This window comes from Agelaius tricolor, unplaced genomic scaffold, assembly GCF_023055355.1.
Source record: "Agelaius tricolor isolate 1412-34295 unplaced genomic scaffold, bAgeTri1.0.p SCAF_7, whole genome shotgun sequence".
In the NCBI taxonomy this organism is placed as follows: domain Eukaryota; kingdom Metazoa; phylum Chordata; class Aves; order Passeriformes; family Icteridae; genus Agelaius; species Agelaius tricolor.
Window position 1 is genome coordinate 8872801 of NW_027269267.1, and position 20585 is coordinate 8893385.

The 20585-nt window shown below is 40.4% G+C and overlaps 1 protein-coding gene across 1 annotated transcript in view; it reads right to left on the reverse strand.

The window, feature by feature from the left end:
• Nucleotides 1–1163: 1163 nt before the first annotated feature.
• OTC (ornithine transcarbamylase) overlaps nucleotides 1164–20585 on the reverse strand; it is a 32330-nt gene continuing 12908 nt past the window's right edge. The window contains exons 4-10 of the mRNA XM_071430313.1: nucleotides 20378–20465; nucleotides 14477–14630; nucleotides 6514–6636; nucleotides 5776–5829; nucleotides 5522–5671; nucleotides 4569–4706; nucleotides 1164–1996 (exon numbers count right to left, since the gene is read on the reverse strand). Of these exons, the coding sequence (XP_071286414.1) occupies nucleotides 1937–1996; nucleotides 4569–4706; nucleotides 5522–5671; nucleotides 5776–5829; nucleotides 6514–6636; nucleotides 14477–14630; nucleotides 20378–20465 (767 nt within the window). The 3' untranslated portion in view covers nucleotides 1164–1936. The remainder of the gene's footprint in view (nucleotides 1997–4568; nucleotides 4707–5521; nucleotides 5672–5775; nucleotides 5830–6513; nucleotides 6637–14476; nucleotides 14631–20377; nucleotides 20466–20585) is intronic.

The window sequence follows — 20585 nt, forward strand, 5'->3', positions numbered from 1 at the left end:
GTCCAAGAGGACCAATCATATTTCTACATACCTTGCTGAACTGGAACCTAATTCAAAAAACAGGACTTACTGCAACCATATACAGAAATATACTGTATTCCATGCATTTTGCTCTACATGTTGAACTGGGAAGTAAAACATTGATTTCTAGCACATACCCTATTCCTACATCATTGATGCAGCTATATCTCTGCTGAAGTGTAAATGTTCATTGAATTATTGAAACCCTTGTAATGTTGTAAAGGAAAATGTTAATCTTAACAAGACACACAAATGCCTGCAAAACCAAGAAATCAATTGTAAATAGATAGGGAAAAAAGTATCTTTATTTTCATTTCAGTGATGTGTGGCCCTGCAGTGAACTCCAATTTGGAAAGGAACTGAATAATGTTTTGCAGCTGGTCAGAAAATGCAAACCCAGATTTTTTTTTAAAATATCACAGACATTGTCCCAGTATTAGGTAAAGAGAAAAAAAAAAGAAACTATTTAGCAACAACAAAGAAGATGTTTGTTAATAGTCTCAAAGCTTTAGTTTGTTAATAAACTCAAAGCTTTACCTGAAATATTACATGTACATACCCAGATATCACAAAAACTATAAATGTCATGAATTTGTTTGCTGCTGAGAAGGAGTAGCTGAAATGTATGCTGTGTTACAGTGCAAGGCAAAATGCAGCAATTTCTGCAAAGAAGCTGCATAAGTTTCATCATGTGGTGCCCCTCAAGTTTGCTTAGGAAAAAAAAAAATTAGAATAATTAATTCTTTAGCCAAAATTCTGTTTGGGGAATGAAGCTCTAGGGGAGATGGGCACAGAATGAACCAGTTCCTTCTGGCTGTCTCTCTTTGCTGCATCCAGCTCCGTGGAAACAGCTCTATTCCAATTCCACAGCAGTATCCCCCTTCAGCAGCCCACAGGAATGTCATGGAGGAGGATAATGCTCACAAGTTCTTTATATTTTTGGTGTCACACAGGAGTGGGATTTGGAGGTTGGTTGCAGAACAGAAACAGGAGCCAGGGTGCCCAGGAAATGCAGACAGCCAAGGCAAACTGCAGCCCTGCTGCTCCACACACTCTTCCCTAGATCAGCATTTTAATTTTATGTCTGTCATATTGCTGCCTGGAATCAAAAGACAAAACTTTCCAAACAACATTAAGAGTGGTAAGACAAAAAGCAATTCTTTAATGAAAGCTTTCAGGTGCACAAAAATGACTCTGCACACATGTGATACAGGATTTCTACAATTTTTATAAAGTTAATTTATTAGTACATCCAGCAGGTACATCCAATCAGAGATCAGTTACCCAATAACCCACCCTTGGGTCTGCCCCTCTGGAGCTGGTCCAGGGGTATTTTTTTGTCCTATATGTTGCTATGTCTCTCAAATTCTGGTGAAAAACAAGATGTCCTTGTTAGAAATTCCCTTCTTGAGAAAAAGACTAAACAGAATTTCAAGAATGTGTTAGAAAGGGTTAGCTTATTGTTCTAAAATGTGATAGAGGGCAGGAAAAGCACTAGAAACTATACAATTACATATTAAAAATCTACAAAACTACAAATATATGAAAAAGCTAAAAATCTTTAGGCATCAATATCACAGAGTGCAAGCCCCCCACACCTACACTTAGACTGTACCATGCCTATGCTGCTGGTAGACCCAACCATTAAGGTACAACCTTGGAATGTTTTCCATGATACTGATCCCCAAAAAGGAGGGCCAGCTTGGAGTATCCAGATGAAAAGCAGCTTCTGCAATGGTGTTTATTGTCTTGAACATTTTCAGAAGTGTAATGCAATATTATACAGCTAAATATATGGTTTTATTTAAAAAAAAATCACTCATTGCCTTGGTCCTTTCTGAAGAAGATCTATGTGTTTGCAGACCAGAATATTCTGCTGATGAGGAATATTTTTCTCCTGGCAGGAATCCAAGCATCAAAATGTGGGTTTTTGTAGCTGTGGTGAGTAATCTGTCAGCAGGGAAACCATGACAGCCTAGAGGAGGAAGAGAAGAAAAAAAATCCAATCACATTGGAAACAGATACTCCATAAAAATAAATAAGGGGGAAATATTTTCCAGCTCTGAAGCCTTGTGTTGAAAGTTATTATCCTGACAAAAATGTACACTTAGATTTATTTGCTAGAATTTCTTATGATGAATCAGGCAAGAGCTGAAAATCAGTTAGGATGTTCTGTATTGTAGCTGATAGATTTTCTCAGTGTGGACAAAATATATTAATGGACAGCTTAGGAGCAATTCACACAAGCATTTAGATCAAATGCTGAGGCCTTTTTGGCATGTTGTGATGTATTCTCAGCTACTTCTAGGAGATGCTGTAGGTACCCAGACATCACAAGGGCTGGCTTGTGGATTCCAGCACTTTCCATTAGCATCAGTGAGAGCCACACCAGAACATGGACTCTGAAATTTACCCCAGTTTCGCTGTACTTTCTGTAGTGAAACATGGAAATTCCTCACTGAGGTTAGAGTGTGCCATGCAGCCCTGCTGCCCTGCTTGCCCAGCCTGAGGCATAGCTGTGAAATGGCAGTGATTCAGTCAGGCAGATGAAATGTGGTGTTGCTGCAGCTCTGCTGCCCCTCCCATGCCTGTGCTCACAACAAATCCCACACTTGCCTGGCCTTGGCAAGGCTTTACCTGGTTCTTTACCTGGTGCTGTGATTTCACAGCAAGGTCTGACTGCACATTGTTATTCTGGCCCAGCACTGGCTTTGTGAGGGTTCTCCAGGGGCTGTGGTCTTGCTGTCCTTCCTTTCCCCTCATCACTGCCAGGCAAGGAAACCCAGGGCACTGGGAATATTTCTCTGTCTGCTCTGGAGTGCTCCCAGGGGAGCACTGACTTTGACCCTCATTCATGGAGAAAGTTTCCTAAACTCCAGAATAGACTAGAGTCCACAAAAGTGTGAAATAGATTATAGAGAGTAGTGTAGGTGTATCACTTGGTGAGAAATTGAGGTTTTGGGATTTTTAGTATGTTGTGGATGGAAGCAAGATGGAGGTTTTAGGGTGGAGGCAAATTGTTCTTCTTTACCTTCTTCTTCCTTCTTCTTCATGGGTTTGGGTGGCATTTTGTAATTGGGCAGAAAAGTCCCCCCATCCTCTTTGGGATCAGTTATTGGGTTAAAAGGGAAAATAATCCAGGTGTCAGTTCTTCATTGGATAGTTCAGGCTTAGAAGCCCTTGGAACAAGAGATTGTTGGCCATTTTGTGCCTTCTAATGAAAAGGTGCCAAACTCATGGTTGTGAGACTGTTTTACTGATAAGAAATAATAAACACCTGAGTCCAAACATGGACAATTGTCTCAAATGCCTTCAATCCAGACTCAGAGAAGCTGATGGCCAGAGCCAGCCAGGCACACAGAGGTGCCTGAATTACAGCTGAGCAGCCTCTCAGTGCTGCCCATTCCTGGCTGCACTCAGCCCTGCTTGCATCTCCAGCTGAGCAAATAATCTGTTCTTCAGTTTGCTCTCTGTGCTACAAGTAGTAGAGAATACTATATAAACAAGACCCATACATTCATTATTTTTATAGGTTGATAAAATACAAAGATGACATTTTCCTTTCAACCCCCTCTTCCCCCCCCAAAATGTGCATCTGGAACCCAAAGTAAAAGGCTTCGTTTTAAAAAAATAATGTTTAGGGCAAATAGAAACATTGCAAAATTACAACAAAAAATCCAAGCATTTTGTTGAAGTTTAAGGACAAAACTATGAATTTAACACAAATTTGTTAGTAATTTTGACTGTGTCCAATATCTGAGGTTTTAGCAAACACAACACTAAACCCCTTATTTATTCATTTGGAGCACATCTAGACTTCATCTCAGAACTCTGACAATGCCCTCTCTGTTTTTCGTTTCACCTCTGAAAGTTTTCACTAGCCTTTGTCAGCTTGGTAGATCTAAGGCAAAAAACAAATAATAGGGTACTGAGATCTGGCAGTAATTTTCTGAAATTCTAGGAATGCTGAGAGGGGAGTTATGGTTTATGTTAAATGCCAAGTGTCCCTCATGGTTCCCATGATCACACAGTGTCACCCACACCATAACCTTTCAGGATCTTTCAAATCTTTGCTCTTCAAGCATTTTCTCAGGGAAAATTCCCATTGGTGTCAGCAGCAGCTTTTCCTGAGAGAAAATAACTGGCTTTAAGTGTTTGGGAAACTGCAGTTTCTAAACCAGACCCTGGGACCTCAGCATTTAACATGTTTTAATTGAGAAGTTGAGTTAATCATTAGAGGAAATCCAGTGATTTAATTACCAAAAAAAGTGACAGTTTATATTGTAGATTCCACTTAGTGATAAAACCTGGGTCAAGCAACAGCAGAATATCACCAAAATAGATCACATTTGTGCCCAGAAGTATTTGTGCTACTAATGTTGTCTATAGTTAAAATTGTGATGTGCTCTGGGGTAAATTTGAAACATATGTTTTAACATTCACTATTCATTGTGGAACCAGGTTGAATTCAAACCTATTATGTAAGGCAGAACAGAATTGACCCTAACCTCCAAATAATGTTATCTTATTTTCTTTTTTTTTCTTACCATAATTGTCCATTTTCTGTTTTCAGCCTCCTGGAAAACCAGTGACTGAGGAGAATAAAATACTTCATCATCAACTTCTTCAGGCTTTCTGGGTAAACAGTGTAAAAAAGTCCAGTTGGAAGCAGCAGCTTTTGCAGTCTGTAGATTAAAAAACATATAAAATACAGACATATGTGAGGACATTAGTAAAATCCTTAGCTAGTAAAAAAGTTAACAAATTTTATATTAGCTCCCACTCTGGTTACTTGGATGATGAACTCAGAAGAATTCCATAGACTTCAAAAGAATTCCTCATCTGTGAATAAGATGGGAATATCTCCATGCAAGTCTGTAAGAGTTCAATGCTGACTTCACAAAAGTCAAAAAGTCACTCCAATTTCTTTGAGTTTAGAAGTGGAGTGAAACCCCCTCTGCTGCACATGTTCTGGAGCTGGATCCCATTGGGAAGCTCTGAAAGAGGCCAAGCCATGTGGAGTGTATGACATAACTCAAACTTTGTTATCTCTGTGAGTTTTCTCAGCTGGAGGGAGGTTTGTATGAGGCTTTTCCATGGCCCTACTCAAAAACCCTCCAAACTCATGCTTGGTTGATATTGATTCTTATAAATGCAAAGTATTGCCCTGATTTTTTAAGATATTCTAAACCTTCTGATGTTTACATTCTTGTAATGAACTTTCTCACACACTTTCTGTAAATAACTTATTGTTTTTCATTCCTTTATGGAAGAAGAGAAATTTGATAGACTGTTGGTTTGTCCAGTGTCATTGGAGAGGTGGCACTGTCACCCTCCAATCCACTGTCACTTTTAAAAATCTGTAAATGTTAGAGTCAGAAAATAAACTTCCCCTTTTTCACCTTGAGAACAGCGGTGTGTGTGCATCATGTTGTTTTGTGTCCTATAGTGACATGGAAAGTGTAAAAACATAAATAAAACCCAAAATCTCAGTTTTTACCTGCATTGTAATCTGATAACCTTGAAAGGCCTTTAGTCTTTCTTTCTTCTCCTCTTCTTGTCCCATGCTTATCCATGTGTCTGTGACTAAGACATTGGCGCTGTCTGCAGCTTCCAAAGGGTCTGTTGTGAGAAGTAACTTGGTACCATACTAATGGAATAAAATAAGGAAGATCTCTAAGACAAGGAACTTCATTTATAATGAAAATAAACTCTATTTAAACTATTCTAGTAGGCTCTTTCTTAGGCTCCTACCTCTTTGGAGTTCTGTTCAGTTATTTTAGTTATCCTGAGGTCTGGTTCAAAGCCCTGACAAAAGAGATGATGGGTAAGACATCATGGAACATGTCTTAGATCTTCACTAATTGATAAGAATGGTTAGAAAAATACTTTTTGAACCATTTGCCATAGAAGAAGAATACCTTTCAGAACTGTAAAACTTGAGGAAACTATGTTGATTTTGTTGAAAGTTTATTTTGGAGATAAAGTGGTGAAAATTGTTCTAGAAACATAAGAAAAATGTATTTTGACAATTACAGAATTAAATGCATATATAACTTTTTGTTGTTGTTGTTCTAAACTGATTTAAAAAAATATTTTATATTGTATTACGATGCAACATTCTAAAATGCTGCACCACCAATTTACATGAAATGAGATGCAACACTTCCACCTATCTGGAACAGGTTTAATTTTTTTTTTTTTTTTTTAGACAGGGAGAGTGCATTGGATGGCTTTAAGAGGCTTTATCAGATGGAATTGTGATCCTCCATGATTTATACTCCTGTCATGTATTCCCATTTCTGATGTTGGACTCAGTGGAATCACTCCTGCTTTGCATCCAAATAACTGGATTTTGTACCTTGGTTCTGAAAACAGGCACTCGAGATAGATGCAGGCACTCCCAGCTGGGCCCTTGAGCAATGCCTGAGTGTTTGAGACAAGCCTGGGTGCAGTTTCCCTTCCTTTCTCCACGGGTTTGCTTTTTCTTACCCTGGGAGTGGCAATCCTCAGGTGCATTCCCAGCTTTGCAGCACTCATCATGAAGGAGTGCAGGACGTTGTTGCCGTCCCCGATCCAGGCCATGCTGAGCCCCTTCAGCCCTCCATAGTGCTCCTGCCAAAGCAATCACAAGCCCTGGGGTTACATTCCAGAGGAGCTGGCAGGCTGATGGACAGGAGGGAATGATCAGAAGGGTCTGTGCAAAGGCAGCTGGCTGCCTCCAAATGCTGCCTGCATGGAGCACACCTGGAATTGCTGCTCCTACAGGATGGTCATGGAAGAAAAGCCCCCCCTGGGTCATACAAGAAGGGCCAAGTGCTGCTGCTTCCCCTGGAGAAGGACACTGTCACAGACACATTTTATGAAAAATCCTTTCCTTAGGATTTTTCCTCCTGAGAAGCTGAGAAGCCTCAGAAACAAAATGTAAACAATGGTTATCTGCTGCTGTGGAATGCAACAAGTAGATCTGTGATTGGTCTCAATTAATTGTTTCTAATTAATGGCCAGTCACAGTCAGCTGGCTCAGACTCTATGTCCCAGACACAAGCTTTTGTTATCATTCCTTCTTTTTCTATTCTTAGCTAGCCTTCTGATGAAATCCTTTCTTCTATCCTTTTAGTATAGTTTTAATGTAATATATATCATAAAATAATAAATCAGCCTTCTGAAACATGGAGTCAGATCCTCATCTCTTCCCTCATCCTCAGACCCCTGTGAACACGGTCACAGGACACATTGGCACATGTGAGAAGGACACATTGACACATGTGAGAAGGACACACTGACACATGTGAGAAGGACACATTGGCACATGTGAGGACACATTGACACGTGAGAAGGACACATTGGCACATGTGAGAAGGACACACTGACACATGTGAGAAGGACACATTGGCACATGTGAGAAGGACACATTGACACATGTGAGGACACATTGGCACATGTGAGAAGGACACATTGGCACATGTGAGAAGGACACATTGACACATGTGAGGACACATTGGCACATGTGAGAAGGACACATTGGCACATGTGAGAAGGACACATTGACACATGTGAGGACACATTGGCACATGTGAGAAGGACACATTGGCACATGTGAGAAGGACACACTGACACATGTGAGAAGGACACACTGGCACATGTGAGAAGGACACATTGACACATGTGAGGACACATTGACACATGTGAGAAGGACACATTGACACACGTGAGAAGGACACACTGACACATGTGAGAAGGACACATTGACACATGTGAGAAGGACACATTGGCACATGTGCCACGTGGTGAGGCTTAGGCTGAGAGATTCAGCAGCAGACACAAGGTGATTTTAGCATCACTGATGTACAGGTGTTCTTTGGGCCTCATAAACATCAGTGAATGTTAGAAATTATTAATTTAGAGACAGTCCTAATGCCTGGAATGGAACTCCTTCCAGCTTTCCCCCAGATTGTAAAAATATCCCAGCTGGGCTTTGCTCTGGCTTGGTTGCCTCGGCACGCTGTTCCCTGTGGCCATGGCAGTGGCCTGGTCCTGGGGGTGCATCTTCACCCCCAGCTTCACAGGACAGCAAAGAGCAGCACTCTGAAAGCAGCTGTACCACTTATGCCCTGCAGCATTTGTTCTCCATTGTTCAGCCAAAGAGTGCAGGGATTTTTTTTAAAAATGTGGATTACCCAAAATTGAAACAGCTTTACAGAGTTAACTGTGGCTTTGCCTGATGGCATTTACAGCCTGGCCATGTGCAGTTACTCTGTCCCTCCACCTCAAGCAGATAAGGCCTAAGGAGGAACAAGAGTAACAGGGGTTCCATACTTCCAGAACAGGACAATTTGAGGCTCCTTAATGATCCTTGTTTTAAATATGCATGTTTATAGGCACTTTAGCTGATACCAAAATTTTTACAAAGACATAACCAAATTCTCCTATAAGCCTGCCCTGTAAAACTCTACCTCATGACAATTTCTGGAGAGACTTTTATTTCTAGTTCAAATCTGGGCCATGCTACAATTGCATTGTAGTAGCTGGAAGCCAGACAGTGTTTCAACACTTTGTGTGACATAATTCAATGCTTGTCAGAGAGGATAAGCATCCACATTGTATTAAGTGGCAACCTTGCAGGCAGTTGCAGAAAAGATGCCAAAAGACAGAACAGGAAAAGGGCTGGGACCACCCCCTCCTCTCCTGGCAGCAGCTTCTCCTAAACAAATAGTTTGTGAAGTTGTTCTGGAACAAAGTTATTGGTATTTCTTTCAGTGACCACAATTTTGAGTCAAAAATTGTAGTACTTGAAAATTGAATGACATTAAAGTGCTGTAAATACCTAAACTGGATCGAATCCTAGACTGTTCAGGTTTAATGGCTAAAACTATGGTATTGCAAAAATATCAGTTTTTCAGTCAAAGTTTGTTAACAGCAGGCTCACTGGCAGAGATTGGATGCAAGGACATTTACAGGAGAACAAATCAGGACTGTGTGGGCATGGAAGTTATTTCAGCATAACCATTCTGCAGGTCTCCAAGGATCTTTCAAAGTCCTTCCACATCTCCTAGCAATGGTGCTGCTAGGAGAAGGCCAAACTGAAGCATTTATTTAAGGTGTTGTTTCCATTTAGAGCTTAGTGATAGCTGAGACTAGAACCCACAGCCAGAAGCAAGTGAGACAGTCCTGAGTTCTTTTCATCTCACTGTTTAAAAATAGACATCTCAGCCTTAATACTCAAAGCATTGACTAGAGTCACAAATACACTGCTATGTTAAACAACTTCACCTTACTGCCAGCTGCTACTCTGCATTAAAAGAAGCCCAGTGCATACTAAGTGCTTTCCTCTGTTTTCCCAAGCTGCTGGCTGTTACAGATAAAATATGGAGTGCTGGACGTGTCTGTATAATGATCCCTGATACACAGTGCAAATTGCAAACCACATCTGCAGTGACTACTGTGTAGAGTGGACACAGCTGAACTGATTTTAATGAAGATGCTTTGCTAATGGAAGGAGTCATAGCAAGGCAGAATCAAGCTGTGTGTGTGCCAGTGAAGCCTGTTTTGTATCCTGTGCTAGGCTTTATGCTGCCACTGGTGCACTGCTGCTGTAATTCAAACCTCTTCATCTAAAGCCAGATCCCTGTGACTGTGACTGTACTGCTTATAAGCAAACACACCCCCTCAGCTTCCAGCAAAGATGAGGTGACTCTGTTGGTCAGAACCAGAAAGCTTGGAGATAATACAAAATCTACAGTAAATAAGACACACTTCCCCTGCCACCCTCTCCCTCTTATAGTATGTGCTTACACAATCACACAGGTGAAATCCTGCTGAAAGTGTTTTGCCACGATAGTAACACTCTAAATTAAATGAGAGCCTTTACAATCAATACCTGCTGATCACCAGAACCTCTGAAGAAGTTTCCCTTTTGCATCCCTCCCCAGTTTTTGCAAATTATGTCATATTGATGTAGGCTTTACTCCTGCATGGGTGCTCTGCAGTTTCACTCTACATTTGGAACATGACTCCTAGTAAAGCCACACAAAAAAACCCCCCCACATTTAGAAAGTCTAGAGACCTTCTCCCTTATGAAGCCTCTTTGACAAAGTAGTTATTGCTGCTGTAGTGCCATAAAACTTGCCTGTGTTATTTTCATGAAAAATCCCAGCTAAATAAGTAATACCAATTTTACATTCAATATTCTCACCCTCATGTTGCTTTTACAATGTTTCATTCTGTTCTTATCCATGGCTGCAGTGTATCAGTGTAGGCAAGTCAGGGTAAAAATAAGTCTGCTGAGTGATTTGACCCTGCTGTATGTGTGGAGAAGACTGGGTTAACTAATTGGGGACATTTGTGTCTGCCTCTGCCTGGACTTGCTTCCAGCGAGACTGAAACCCTGACACCATTATAGATTAATTCTGAAATGTTTGACCACAACTGTCATAACAGCCCTCAATTAAAACAAGCTTTTGAATAATGAATCAATAATCTGTCAAATTTTAAAATGGAATGCCAGGGACTAATCAAAGCTTTAGCCCTTCGGGAGACAGTGCAATCCAGTAAATGAGAAACTGGGCAAACTTGAATCTTTTGGTTCTCAAACTGGGCTTAAGCCACATGCTGGGCCAGTTATCTTTCTTATTCCTACTCTGGTTTTTATCATGGTTACTGATGCAGTATATTTTAGAGGATCAGGACAGGTCTTATTTGGGATTTCTAATTGTTAGAATAGTAAGGATGATGATGGTGATGAATTTGAAAATTGTAATAATTTGAGGTCTTGGGATCACACAGCAAATAGAATTTGAGAATATATTGCAGCCCATTTCTAGCTGGGCAGCATTACTTGTTATGCTGTTTAAAAAGAAATCACCAATGTATTTCTTATGCCAACCGTTGCTTTCTGAAAAAGAAAATTCCCCCCAGACCAGTGACATAAAAAGCTAGTGGCATATGGATCCACTCTAATTACCAGCCTGGCCAGCTACAAGTGAGCTGATTTGGCCAGTGACATTAATATCAATTGAATCAATGTCAATACCCGGGCTGTCTCTGGAATACAGATTGTGTGATGCTGCCCTCCAGCCACGCTGAGCAGAGCAGAAGCTGAGCCACAGCTCCTGCCCAGGACACTGAGAGGCACTGGGTGAACTGAGCTCGTGGCTGTTTCAGAACAAGCAGGGCAGTTAAGGGGCTCAGTGTGTGCTCACAAACTCAGAGTCTTTAAAGGACAAATCCCCAAATTCTCAAAAACGGGTTCTTTACGTGTTTGCAATCATTTTAAGTGGGTTACAACTAAGGCACACTCAATTCAACACAACCTTTAAGAAGGAAGATAGTGTATATATAGGTTAAGAAAAACATTTTTCTTGGCTTAATAGAGGGCATTAACCCTGAGCACAATATTAAAGGACAGAGCAAGCTTAGACTTCAAACACATGAGGGGATCCAGGTTGCTGAGGAAGCAGGCACTGGGCAGGAGGATGCTGAACCTGAGGAATCTCACCCCAATATGTGTAACAGGAACACACTGCATGATCTGAAAAGAGCATTTCCAGGATGAGAATTTGCCCTGAATACAGAATGAGAATTGACAGCCCTGAAAATAAACCAGCTGCATTGTTTGGGGGATGCAATGGATGATACTAAAATAACGATACTAAAATGAACCTGTGAAAAGGGAATAGAAGCTATAAGCAAGAAAACATTTTTTCACAACAAACCATGCAATTATGTAGTTTCAGACCAAAGAGAAAATTCTTGAGGAGGGTTCAAGAAGGCACACAACAAAATTATTAGGATATAGAAAATGGAAGAAGAAAAATGTGCTGAGCATTAAGAGGGCCATGGTTCATATAGAGCTGCACTGGAAAACAGAGAAGAAAAAAAAAGAAAATAAAAAAAACTACATTTTGGGTATGTACTGACAGCAGGGAGGAACAGATCCAGGCAGGAAAATATTTATGGGGGTAAGGAAGAGACATTTTTAAAGGAGAAATAAGCTGCACAAAATCTGTAGTTACATTTAAATATTAGGCTAGCAGTCAGTGCCACAACTGTAGTTTGCATATATGTATAAATCAAATAAATTGCCCTTGCATTGCACAGAAACAGTCTAAATGTTATTTATGGTCTTTCAACTCATTTAAAGAATCAGTGGTACCATTCCACATCCTCCCAGTATTAATCTTCTTGCAGGCAGTACTTGGATGACATCTTGCTGAAAATCCCATGAGAAACTAGATTGGGGTAAGTAGCAGCCAGACCCTGTGGCTCACACCTCTTCAAGAGTTAATCTCACTTCTGTGGCCTGGTAAGGTTCATTATATGATTAAAACAGTGTTTCATTACATGCCACTCCAATCTTCTCCAACTCACTGTGCAGTGCAAAGAGGAAAAAAAAGGGACAGAGGGACAGAAAGAGAGAGTTAGGCAGTGCCATCACCCACAGGGAGCTGCTGAGAGCTCTCTCCTGCCTGCCCCTCTCTCCTGGATAAGAAAGCAGGAATGGAAGGTGAGTCAGCAACCAGCAACCAACATGCCCTTGGCACAGCGGGGTGGCCACCCAGCAGCCCTATAAAGTTCTCCTGACAAATTTTGGGCTAAGGAACATGCTGGAAAGAGTCAAGGACAGATGGGCAGATGGAGGAAATGGAGCTCTGCTTATTGGGCTGAGTGTGAAAGTGCTGCAAATTTTAAAAAAACTTCCATGTCTGTATAAAAGCTGAGCCATTCCTTGTGATCTCTGTAAGTGCTCATTTTGTCATGACACGTCCCCATGTCTTTTGTTTGAGCACCATCTGCTATGGACCTATTTCTTCACCACCAAAGACATCCTCCCTGGTGTTTGGTGCAGCAAGGACATCCACAGCTGTTGGTGCTGCCCTTGGAATTCAAGCCAGGGAAGAGTGCAGCCTGGGCTCATACTCACCTGGAGCTTCTGCCACAGCTGCCCTATGCAAGGATGCAATGGAGGAGCAGAGGGTGATCAACAGGGCATGTTCCCATCCTGCTGCTCTCCACAGGCTCCCCCCTAAGACCAGTGCAGAAAGAGATGATTCTCCAGAAGGTGGCTGGGATGCTCATTGGACTCTCTTCATTCGCTGGAGGTGGAGTAGAGGGCAACAGCACTGTGAGCCTGGGTGCTGGAGTCAGTCAGTGGCTGAGATAAAAGAATGTTCAGGGGCAGAGGTACCCACGGCTGTGTGGGCTGGGAGTCAAAGATTGTTCTGAAGAGTGTTACTCACAAGTGATAAAATGCTAATTAATAAGGTGTTTCCAAAACAGAACACCCCACAAAACACAACCAGAAGATTCTCCTTTTGTTTGCACAGAATGTTTACAACAAAATGATGACATTCTCATTACAGCCTACTGTCTCTTGTGCAATTTGAACATTGAGGCTGGTTCAATGTGATCTCACAAATCTCCCTTATCCTGAGGTCTGTAAGCATTTTATCTCAAGTTCACCAATTTTTGCTGGTCTCTTCACCATGAATATAAAAAATTTACAAAAAAATTACTTAAAATAAAGAAGTGATTTTCACCAAACATGAGTCTTCCAGTATTTAAGGTCTAAAGCATGAAGCATGAATAATTAATTATTACTCTCACTAGATCTTTTCCACACACTGAATGTCCCATAGCAAAGTCCCCAACAACTGAGAAACGTAGCTGAATAAATCAGAAAATTATTCTGCCCTACCATTTTCAAGCAGTGTGGTTTTTATTCATTCAGAAAGTAAACAAGGTCAGAGGAGTTCATCATAGCTGTCAACCAGCCCTGCAGTATAATCTTTTTTATAGGCCAGATCCTCAACTGATAGTAAAACCACATAGTCCTTCTGTTCACAGACAAACATCTGGTATTCTGTGTGTAAAATATTATCCAGTTGTCAGATACACTGTTACATTAGATGAAAAATAAAAAAGACAATCTCTTATAACTGTTCTTTGATGTGAGAAAAGTTTAAACTGGTTAAAGTTCCTGAACACTAAGCGTTGGTACCGGTAACATTAACTGGCTTTTCAAAACAAATTTTTTCAACCAGTTCCTAATACATAAATAGTGATTCCTTTTAAGATGTCCACAGATTAGGGAGGAATCAAGAGCAAACTACTGAGTGTTTTTAAGCCAATGGAAAAAATCTGCTGGCTTTGCCTGAGCCAGATTCTCATCTTTGTCTTAATATGTACAGCCTTCTGTACATTCTTTGAATTGCAGACTAATTCCAATAAAATACTTAATTTTATGCTTAACTTCAGTCCCACTACAGCTGATAGGACTATGTAATTGTTTTAAATTAAACAGGTCCTTAATTATATTGCTGGATGAAGATCTCTTTAAAAAACAAGTGCCATGTAATTGCTACTTGGAAAAACCTAGGAATAACTGGATTTGATGATGACTTCCCCAAATGCTTACTAAGAATTAGCAAAAAAAAAAAATTGTTTATATTTTTACCTGAAGAGTTAGGTAATCAGCTAAAATCTGAAGAGGATGGTATAAATCAGACAATCCATTGATTATTGGGATCGTGGCTTCTTTTGCCATTAGGTCCAGATCATTATGGTTATAAACTCGAGCCAAGATTGCATTTGTCATGCTGGACAGCACCCTAGAGATGGCAGAAAATACTCAAGTCAAACATAATAAATAAACCCCTATTGCACTCTTCACCATGCAACACATAAATATTAATGAGAAATGGTAATGAATCAATATTTTTCAGCTATCTGAATAATTTATCATGCCTGCAGAACAGACTCAAATATAGTCATTTAACAAGCTGCTAATAAATAAGAAGTTTCACTTCCTAACACTACTATAGCAAGCAAATGAAAACTGCTGCTCTATTTTATATCCTTTTCTCTTTAGCATTTCATTGTAGATGGAACATTGATACATGTTAAGCTCTCTGAACTAAGATAAGAGATTGTGCGATACTGTAACAGTTAAAGAATTTTATAACCTCAGAAGAGATAAGGTATATGACTTTTTTCAATCTTTTAGCAAAGAACAAATGCAGCATTACTGAATATTATAGACTCTGTATGGTAGCCTGACCTTGTGAGGGTCAGCAATACAGATCTGTCTTAGATTACCACAATTGTTGCTGATCTTAAAAAACACAGAAATAGAAGAGGCTGGGATTGTTGGTCTGCTTTCTCCTACCTACACACCTGTGTATTGACTCACAGGGTATCAGCATTCAAGTAATGCCCAAATTTCAAACTCAGACAAGGGAAGGGGTTGCAGAAGCCCCTGTACCACTCTGGCATTAACTTCATTTGCTGAAGTGTGAAAGACACAGGGATTAGCATAGTATACTCCGAATTTTTTAGATAAATTAAATATGGATTAGAGCTCTTAATTTCTCTGCATTTCTGTGTTTTAATCAGGCCCTGAAGCCTGACTTTGAAGTAGCATTTTGTGTGTTTTCATGTTATCTGAAATAGGACCTTAAAACAAAACAAGGGAGGACTGAATTAGAAAAATGTGGAAAAAATCCTTGCAGTATCTGACTTCCTGATTAGCCATGACAAATTCTTGCATCTCCTCTTGTGGAAATGAGGCTGTTGATACCATCATCAGCAAGGTCTCCTGATGAAGTCAGTTATAAGTATTTTCTACTGACACCAGACATTCCTCACACAAGCAAAGCTCTTATAAAACCTTACAAGATTGCCTGTAGAGCTCTCTCTGAAGAAAAGACTGTCAATAGAAGCTACAAATGAAAAGGAGGAACTGAACAAGGTATTTACTGATTACAAAGTACTGCAACAGTTACTGTTGGTGCCATTATTTCTTCTTAGCTCACCTGTTCCTTTCTGGGGGAAACCTGTTTTGTTCTGAGCTGGTTGTCAGGGCTGTGATGCATGGTTCCTTTTGTTAGCCCTCTCACAGGTGCACTCCCTAAACAAGACACAGCCAGTCCCCACCAGTCAAGAGAAAGGGGCAATCCCATTGGGAAATTGCTCATTTTCCTTGTAGCTTTTTTTTTCTTTTAGGATGTCAGCTCAGCTGATTTCTATTTGACACAGCTGATCAAGAAATTAAAGATGGTTCCTTCATAGGATATGCCATTAGGGAAAATTCAGTCATAATCACCAACTAGTGAAAACTGCTGGATTTTCATCTTTAGTCTGTTGGAAGTAGATATCAGATTTATTAGACACCTCCAAGCAGGACATCAGACAGCCCTTCTGCCAGCGTTTCTAGATGTCATGTTTTACAGTAGGAAAATCAGCTGTAAACTGGCTTTATTCTTTGTGAAACCAAAATAAAACTGAACTTGGGGGGAAAAACCACAAATAACCCTCACCTGGAGGTCTATGATTACAGGGGAATTATTAAGTCTCCAGTAATTTAATCAGTTTAAAGGAAACTGTGTAAGGCTGGAATTGCATAGGAAAAAAAAAAGTCCTGAATATATAGGAGTCTTATCAAAGGTGAAGTTTTGGAAGCTGAGGGCTGTAAGCACAAGTTCATCAGGTGACTACATTTAATGTTGTTATTTATCAACAGCTATGTCTTTCTCTCTTTTCATTCCTTTTCAAAACCTTTTCAAACCTTTTCAAAATCCCAGTGCCCGGAAATATGTTATATTGGAACACTGAGTACATTGAAATGTTGCATATCTCTCTTTTCAAAGTAATTTTTAGTTCTCTGAATTTTTTTTCCTCAACTGTATCCTCTGAGGAACCAAAATGAAACACAGAGTGTGCCTTTTTGGTATGGCAGACTTTTGAATTTGAAAATGGGACATTTGCATATGTTTTGTATAGAATACTGCTATGCAAGGTAGTTTTGCTTTTGTTTTGACAGTTTATATCCATTCAAAAGCTTTAAACTTCTCACAAAACTACTTGACTTTCACTCATAGTCTCACAGGGACAGACAATGGATGTGTTCTCAGCAAAATAAACCTGTTCCCCATAAATGCAGAGATTAATGCCCTAATAATTCTAGTGGTTAAATCACCCTATGAGCTCTTCAGGGCTGCCACTGAACCTGATGGCCACTGAGCTTTAGTGATGCCCAGTGGAACTGCTCTGCAGTGGGAAATCCAGACACAGTACTTAGATTTCATTTCAGGTGATAGATCAGATGTTAAACAGCACTGAAAGGCTCAGAGCTCCTTAATGGGCGGTAACTTTTTGCCACAATGTCAGCATAAATGTAAATGTCTTGTGAAACAGGGAGAAACTGATTTATGAGCAGCTAATAAGTCACTAAAAATATGTTCACAGCAGCAATGCTTTCAACCCTTACCTGCAGCAGTTCTAATAAAACCTGTGACTTTTATGGATCTGTGCCCCTTTTGCTTTAAGTCTCAATCTCAAGCACTTCAAAGCCTTCAGAGCCCCAGACACATGCCTGTAAATATTTGAAATACCCTCTGGGTCTACTACAGGCATTCTTTTTCTGTTCCTACATTATCTGAATGAGGTTGGGATGTCATCTTTCATTCACAAGAAGCACCAAGGAATTAACACTCCAGTGGTTCTTTTGGGTAAACTACTCAGCCTTGATTATGGAGTCAGTAGTATTTCTGCTAATGACAGCAGGAGTGGAGCAGGGCACTGGGACTGTAAGGATTTGGGAAAAGCCCCTGTCCCCTGTAGCAGGTGAGAGCTGTGACTGAGCAGAGGAGCAAAATCCCCAGGTAAGAGTCATAAACAGGGACTTGTCCTGGAAGAGCAAGCAGTGACAGAGAAAAGGGGGCTGAAGGTTTGCTTGGGAAGTGGATATTGTAGGAACTTCATCCACAGAATGGGGATGCCTTCAGAATGGCTGGAAGGTTTATTTGCTTTTATTTATTGCCTTGTTTCTTCTAGTTTATTGTCTGCCTTTTTCCTTTTTTGCTTGTGCAAAAAAAGGCCATTCAGGACACCGTAAACAAAATATTTAATGTCCCTTTAGTGCACATTTGGGAAGAAGAAGAAATGAAAACTAGCCTATATTAAGCATATCTGGTTTTGTGTCAGATTTGCTGGAGGGTGGAATCTGACTGGCAGAGAGGCTGCAGGTGACAGTCCTGCATAGCTTGTGGGACAATGCTTGCAGAGGTTATCACAGAAAAATGCTTTGGAAGGGCCCTGACTTCTTCCTTGCCCTTCCTGAAGGTTTGGCTGCTGGGGTTTACAGCCAGCTTTGCAGTAGTGCAGATGAGGGCTGCAAGGTGATCAGAGAGGGAGCACCTTGCCTACAAGGAAAGGCTGAGAGAACTGGCATTATTCAGCCTGGAAAAGAGAAGGCTCCAGAATGACCTAACTGCAGCCTTCCATTACCTGAACAGAGCCCACAAAAAAGATGGAGAGGGACTATTTAGGGGCTTCAAACTGATAGAGAGTAGGTTTAGAGGATATTAGGAAAAAATTCTTGACTGTGAGGATGGTGAGGGCCTGGCACAGGTTGCCCAGAGAAGCTGTGGATGCCCCATCCCTGGCAGTGTTCAAGGCCAGGATGGATGGGACTCTGAATAACCTGGTCTAGTGAAAAGTGTCCTTGTCCATGACAGGGGGGTTGGAACAAGATGATATTTAGCATCTCTTCCAACCCAAAATATTCTATGATTCTCTTGTTGCAGCTCACTTTGATTCTAGCAGATTTATGTATCTAGCAGAGAGTGAGAGTAAAGTACTTCCAGGCCTCAAGGGACTGAGATTTTTACTTTCTACTATCAACACCATATGTCTTCCATTTCAGTAGTAAAAAAACAAGGAAGGAAAATTTAAAATGTTCAAATGTTTGATCTTTTTTTAAATTTTTGTTGGATTTCATCACAGAGAACAGCAACACAGTTCTCAAACAGTAGTATTCAGCAAGAGAACTGTGGTATTCAGCAAAGGCAATGGAACTCATCTGCCTGATTTGCACATTTTGAATTGAGCCTGATGACCTTGACACTGCATATCTTTCACCAGAACAAAAAGGACCACTCAGACACTGCTAACCTCCCAACAGCTGGGCCTGACTGAATCCACCTCAGGCTGCAAAAGGGCTGCCTAGAGAGCAGGATAATGCTAAGGCTGCATGAAGCTTTAATAGCTGGAGCACCATGGAAAACAGCAGGAGCACCTGCAACACATGACCTCATGTTCTGCCAGCTTTCTGCAACATCAGAGGCTGTAGAAAACCTCTGAGCTCAGCTCCTCCCTGCCACAGCAATGGAGAAGGGCTGCTCCCCACCCCTGCATGTGAGACTGGGTGTGACTGGCATCTTCCAGGGATGCCAGTGAGGGAAGGGAGCCACAGCCCAGCTTCATCAGCAGTCCTGGCAGTGGGTACAGCTGGGAAGGAGGGTGCAGGAAATCTGAAACTGGCTACAAACTGTTGGTCCAGTTTTATGCTGCTGAAATGGGGGATCAGAAAGGCCCTCAGTGCCACCCTGTCACTGCAGGGATGCTACTTCAGCAGGCTAAGGCCCACCAGCAGCTGGCCTAACTAACATAAATTGTGTCTTTGTTTTTTGATTTTGCTCCAAGGGCAGCAGAACCAGAAGGTTTGAGTCTTGTTAGAATATATGTGCTGTCATCAGTGGAATTACATGATTACTGAGGTCCATAAAATTGCTCCATTTGTAAATGTAGCTCTAATTAACCCTGTATGCCAAAATAATTCTCAGTGTGGTGTCATCGTGATATTTTCTGAAAAATCCCTTTGCCAGGATTTCTTCTCCTGGGAAGCTGAGAAGCCTCAGAGAAAAATGTCAATAATAATTATCTGATTCACTTCTCCTGTGTGGCTGCTTTGGAATGTGGTCTGGACATTGTTTACCAACAGGTGCATGGTTGATTGGTTTCATGTGAATTGTTTTTACTTAATGACCAATCACCATCAGCTGTGTCAGACTCTGAGGAGTCAGTGACAAGTTTTTCATTATCATTCTTAGGCCTTCTGTCTGTATCCTTTCTATTCTTCAGTATAGTTTTAGTATAATATGATATGATATGATATGATATAATATAATATAATATAATATAATATAATATAATATAATATAATATAATATAATATAATATAATATAATATAATATAATATAATATAATATAATATAATATAATATAATATAATATATATCAGCCTTCTGAGAACATGGAGTCAGATTCTCATCTCTTCACCTCATCCTGGGGACCTCACAAACACCACAGTGTGGGAAGTGTAGGATAGCTTGAGAGGATGGAATAAAGGTTTACTGAGCTACAGATGCTCTGAGCTGATCTGTAAATATTTAAGAAATTTGGACTAGTTTCTGACATTTTCCAGAAAGAAAATATCAGCTTCCAAAATTCTGTAAGACAGGTGTCAGCCCAATAAACAACAAAATGCAGTGATCAATCAAGTGACATTTTACCAACCTTGTTGTATCTGTGAGACTCTCATTAGTGCCCAGATGTATATCTTGTGTTGTAAGAAAGGAAGCATGTCCTCCAAGGAGAGCAAATCCTACAGTGAGAAAAAAATTTAAAAAAAAAGACAAACTAAACATCAGCACCTCATATTTACAGCCAAGATTCAAAATCTTCTTGATATAAAATACATTTACAAAAATAGAACTCATCAGAG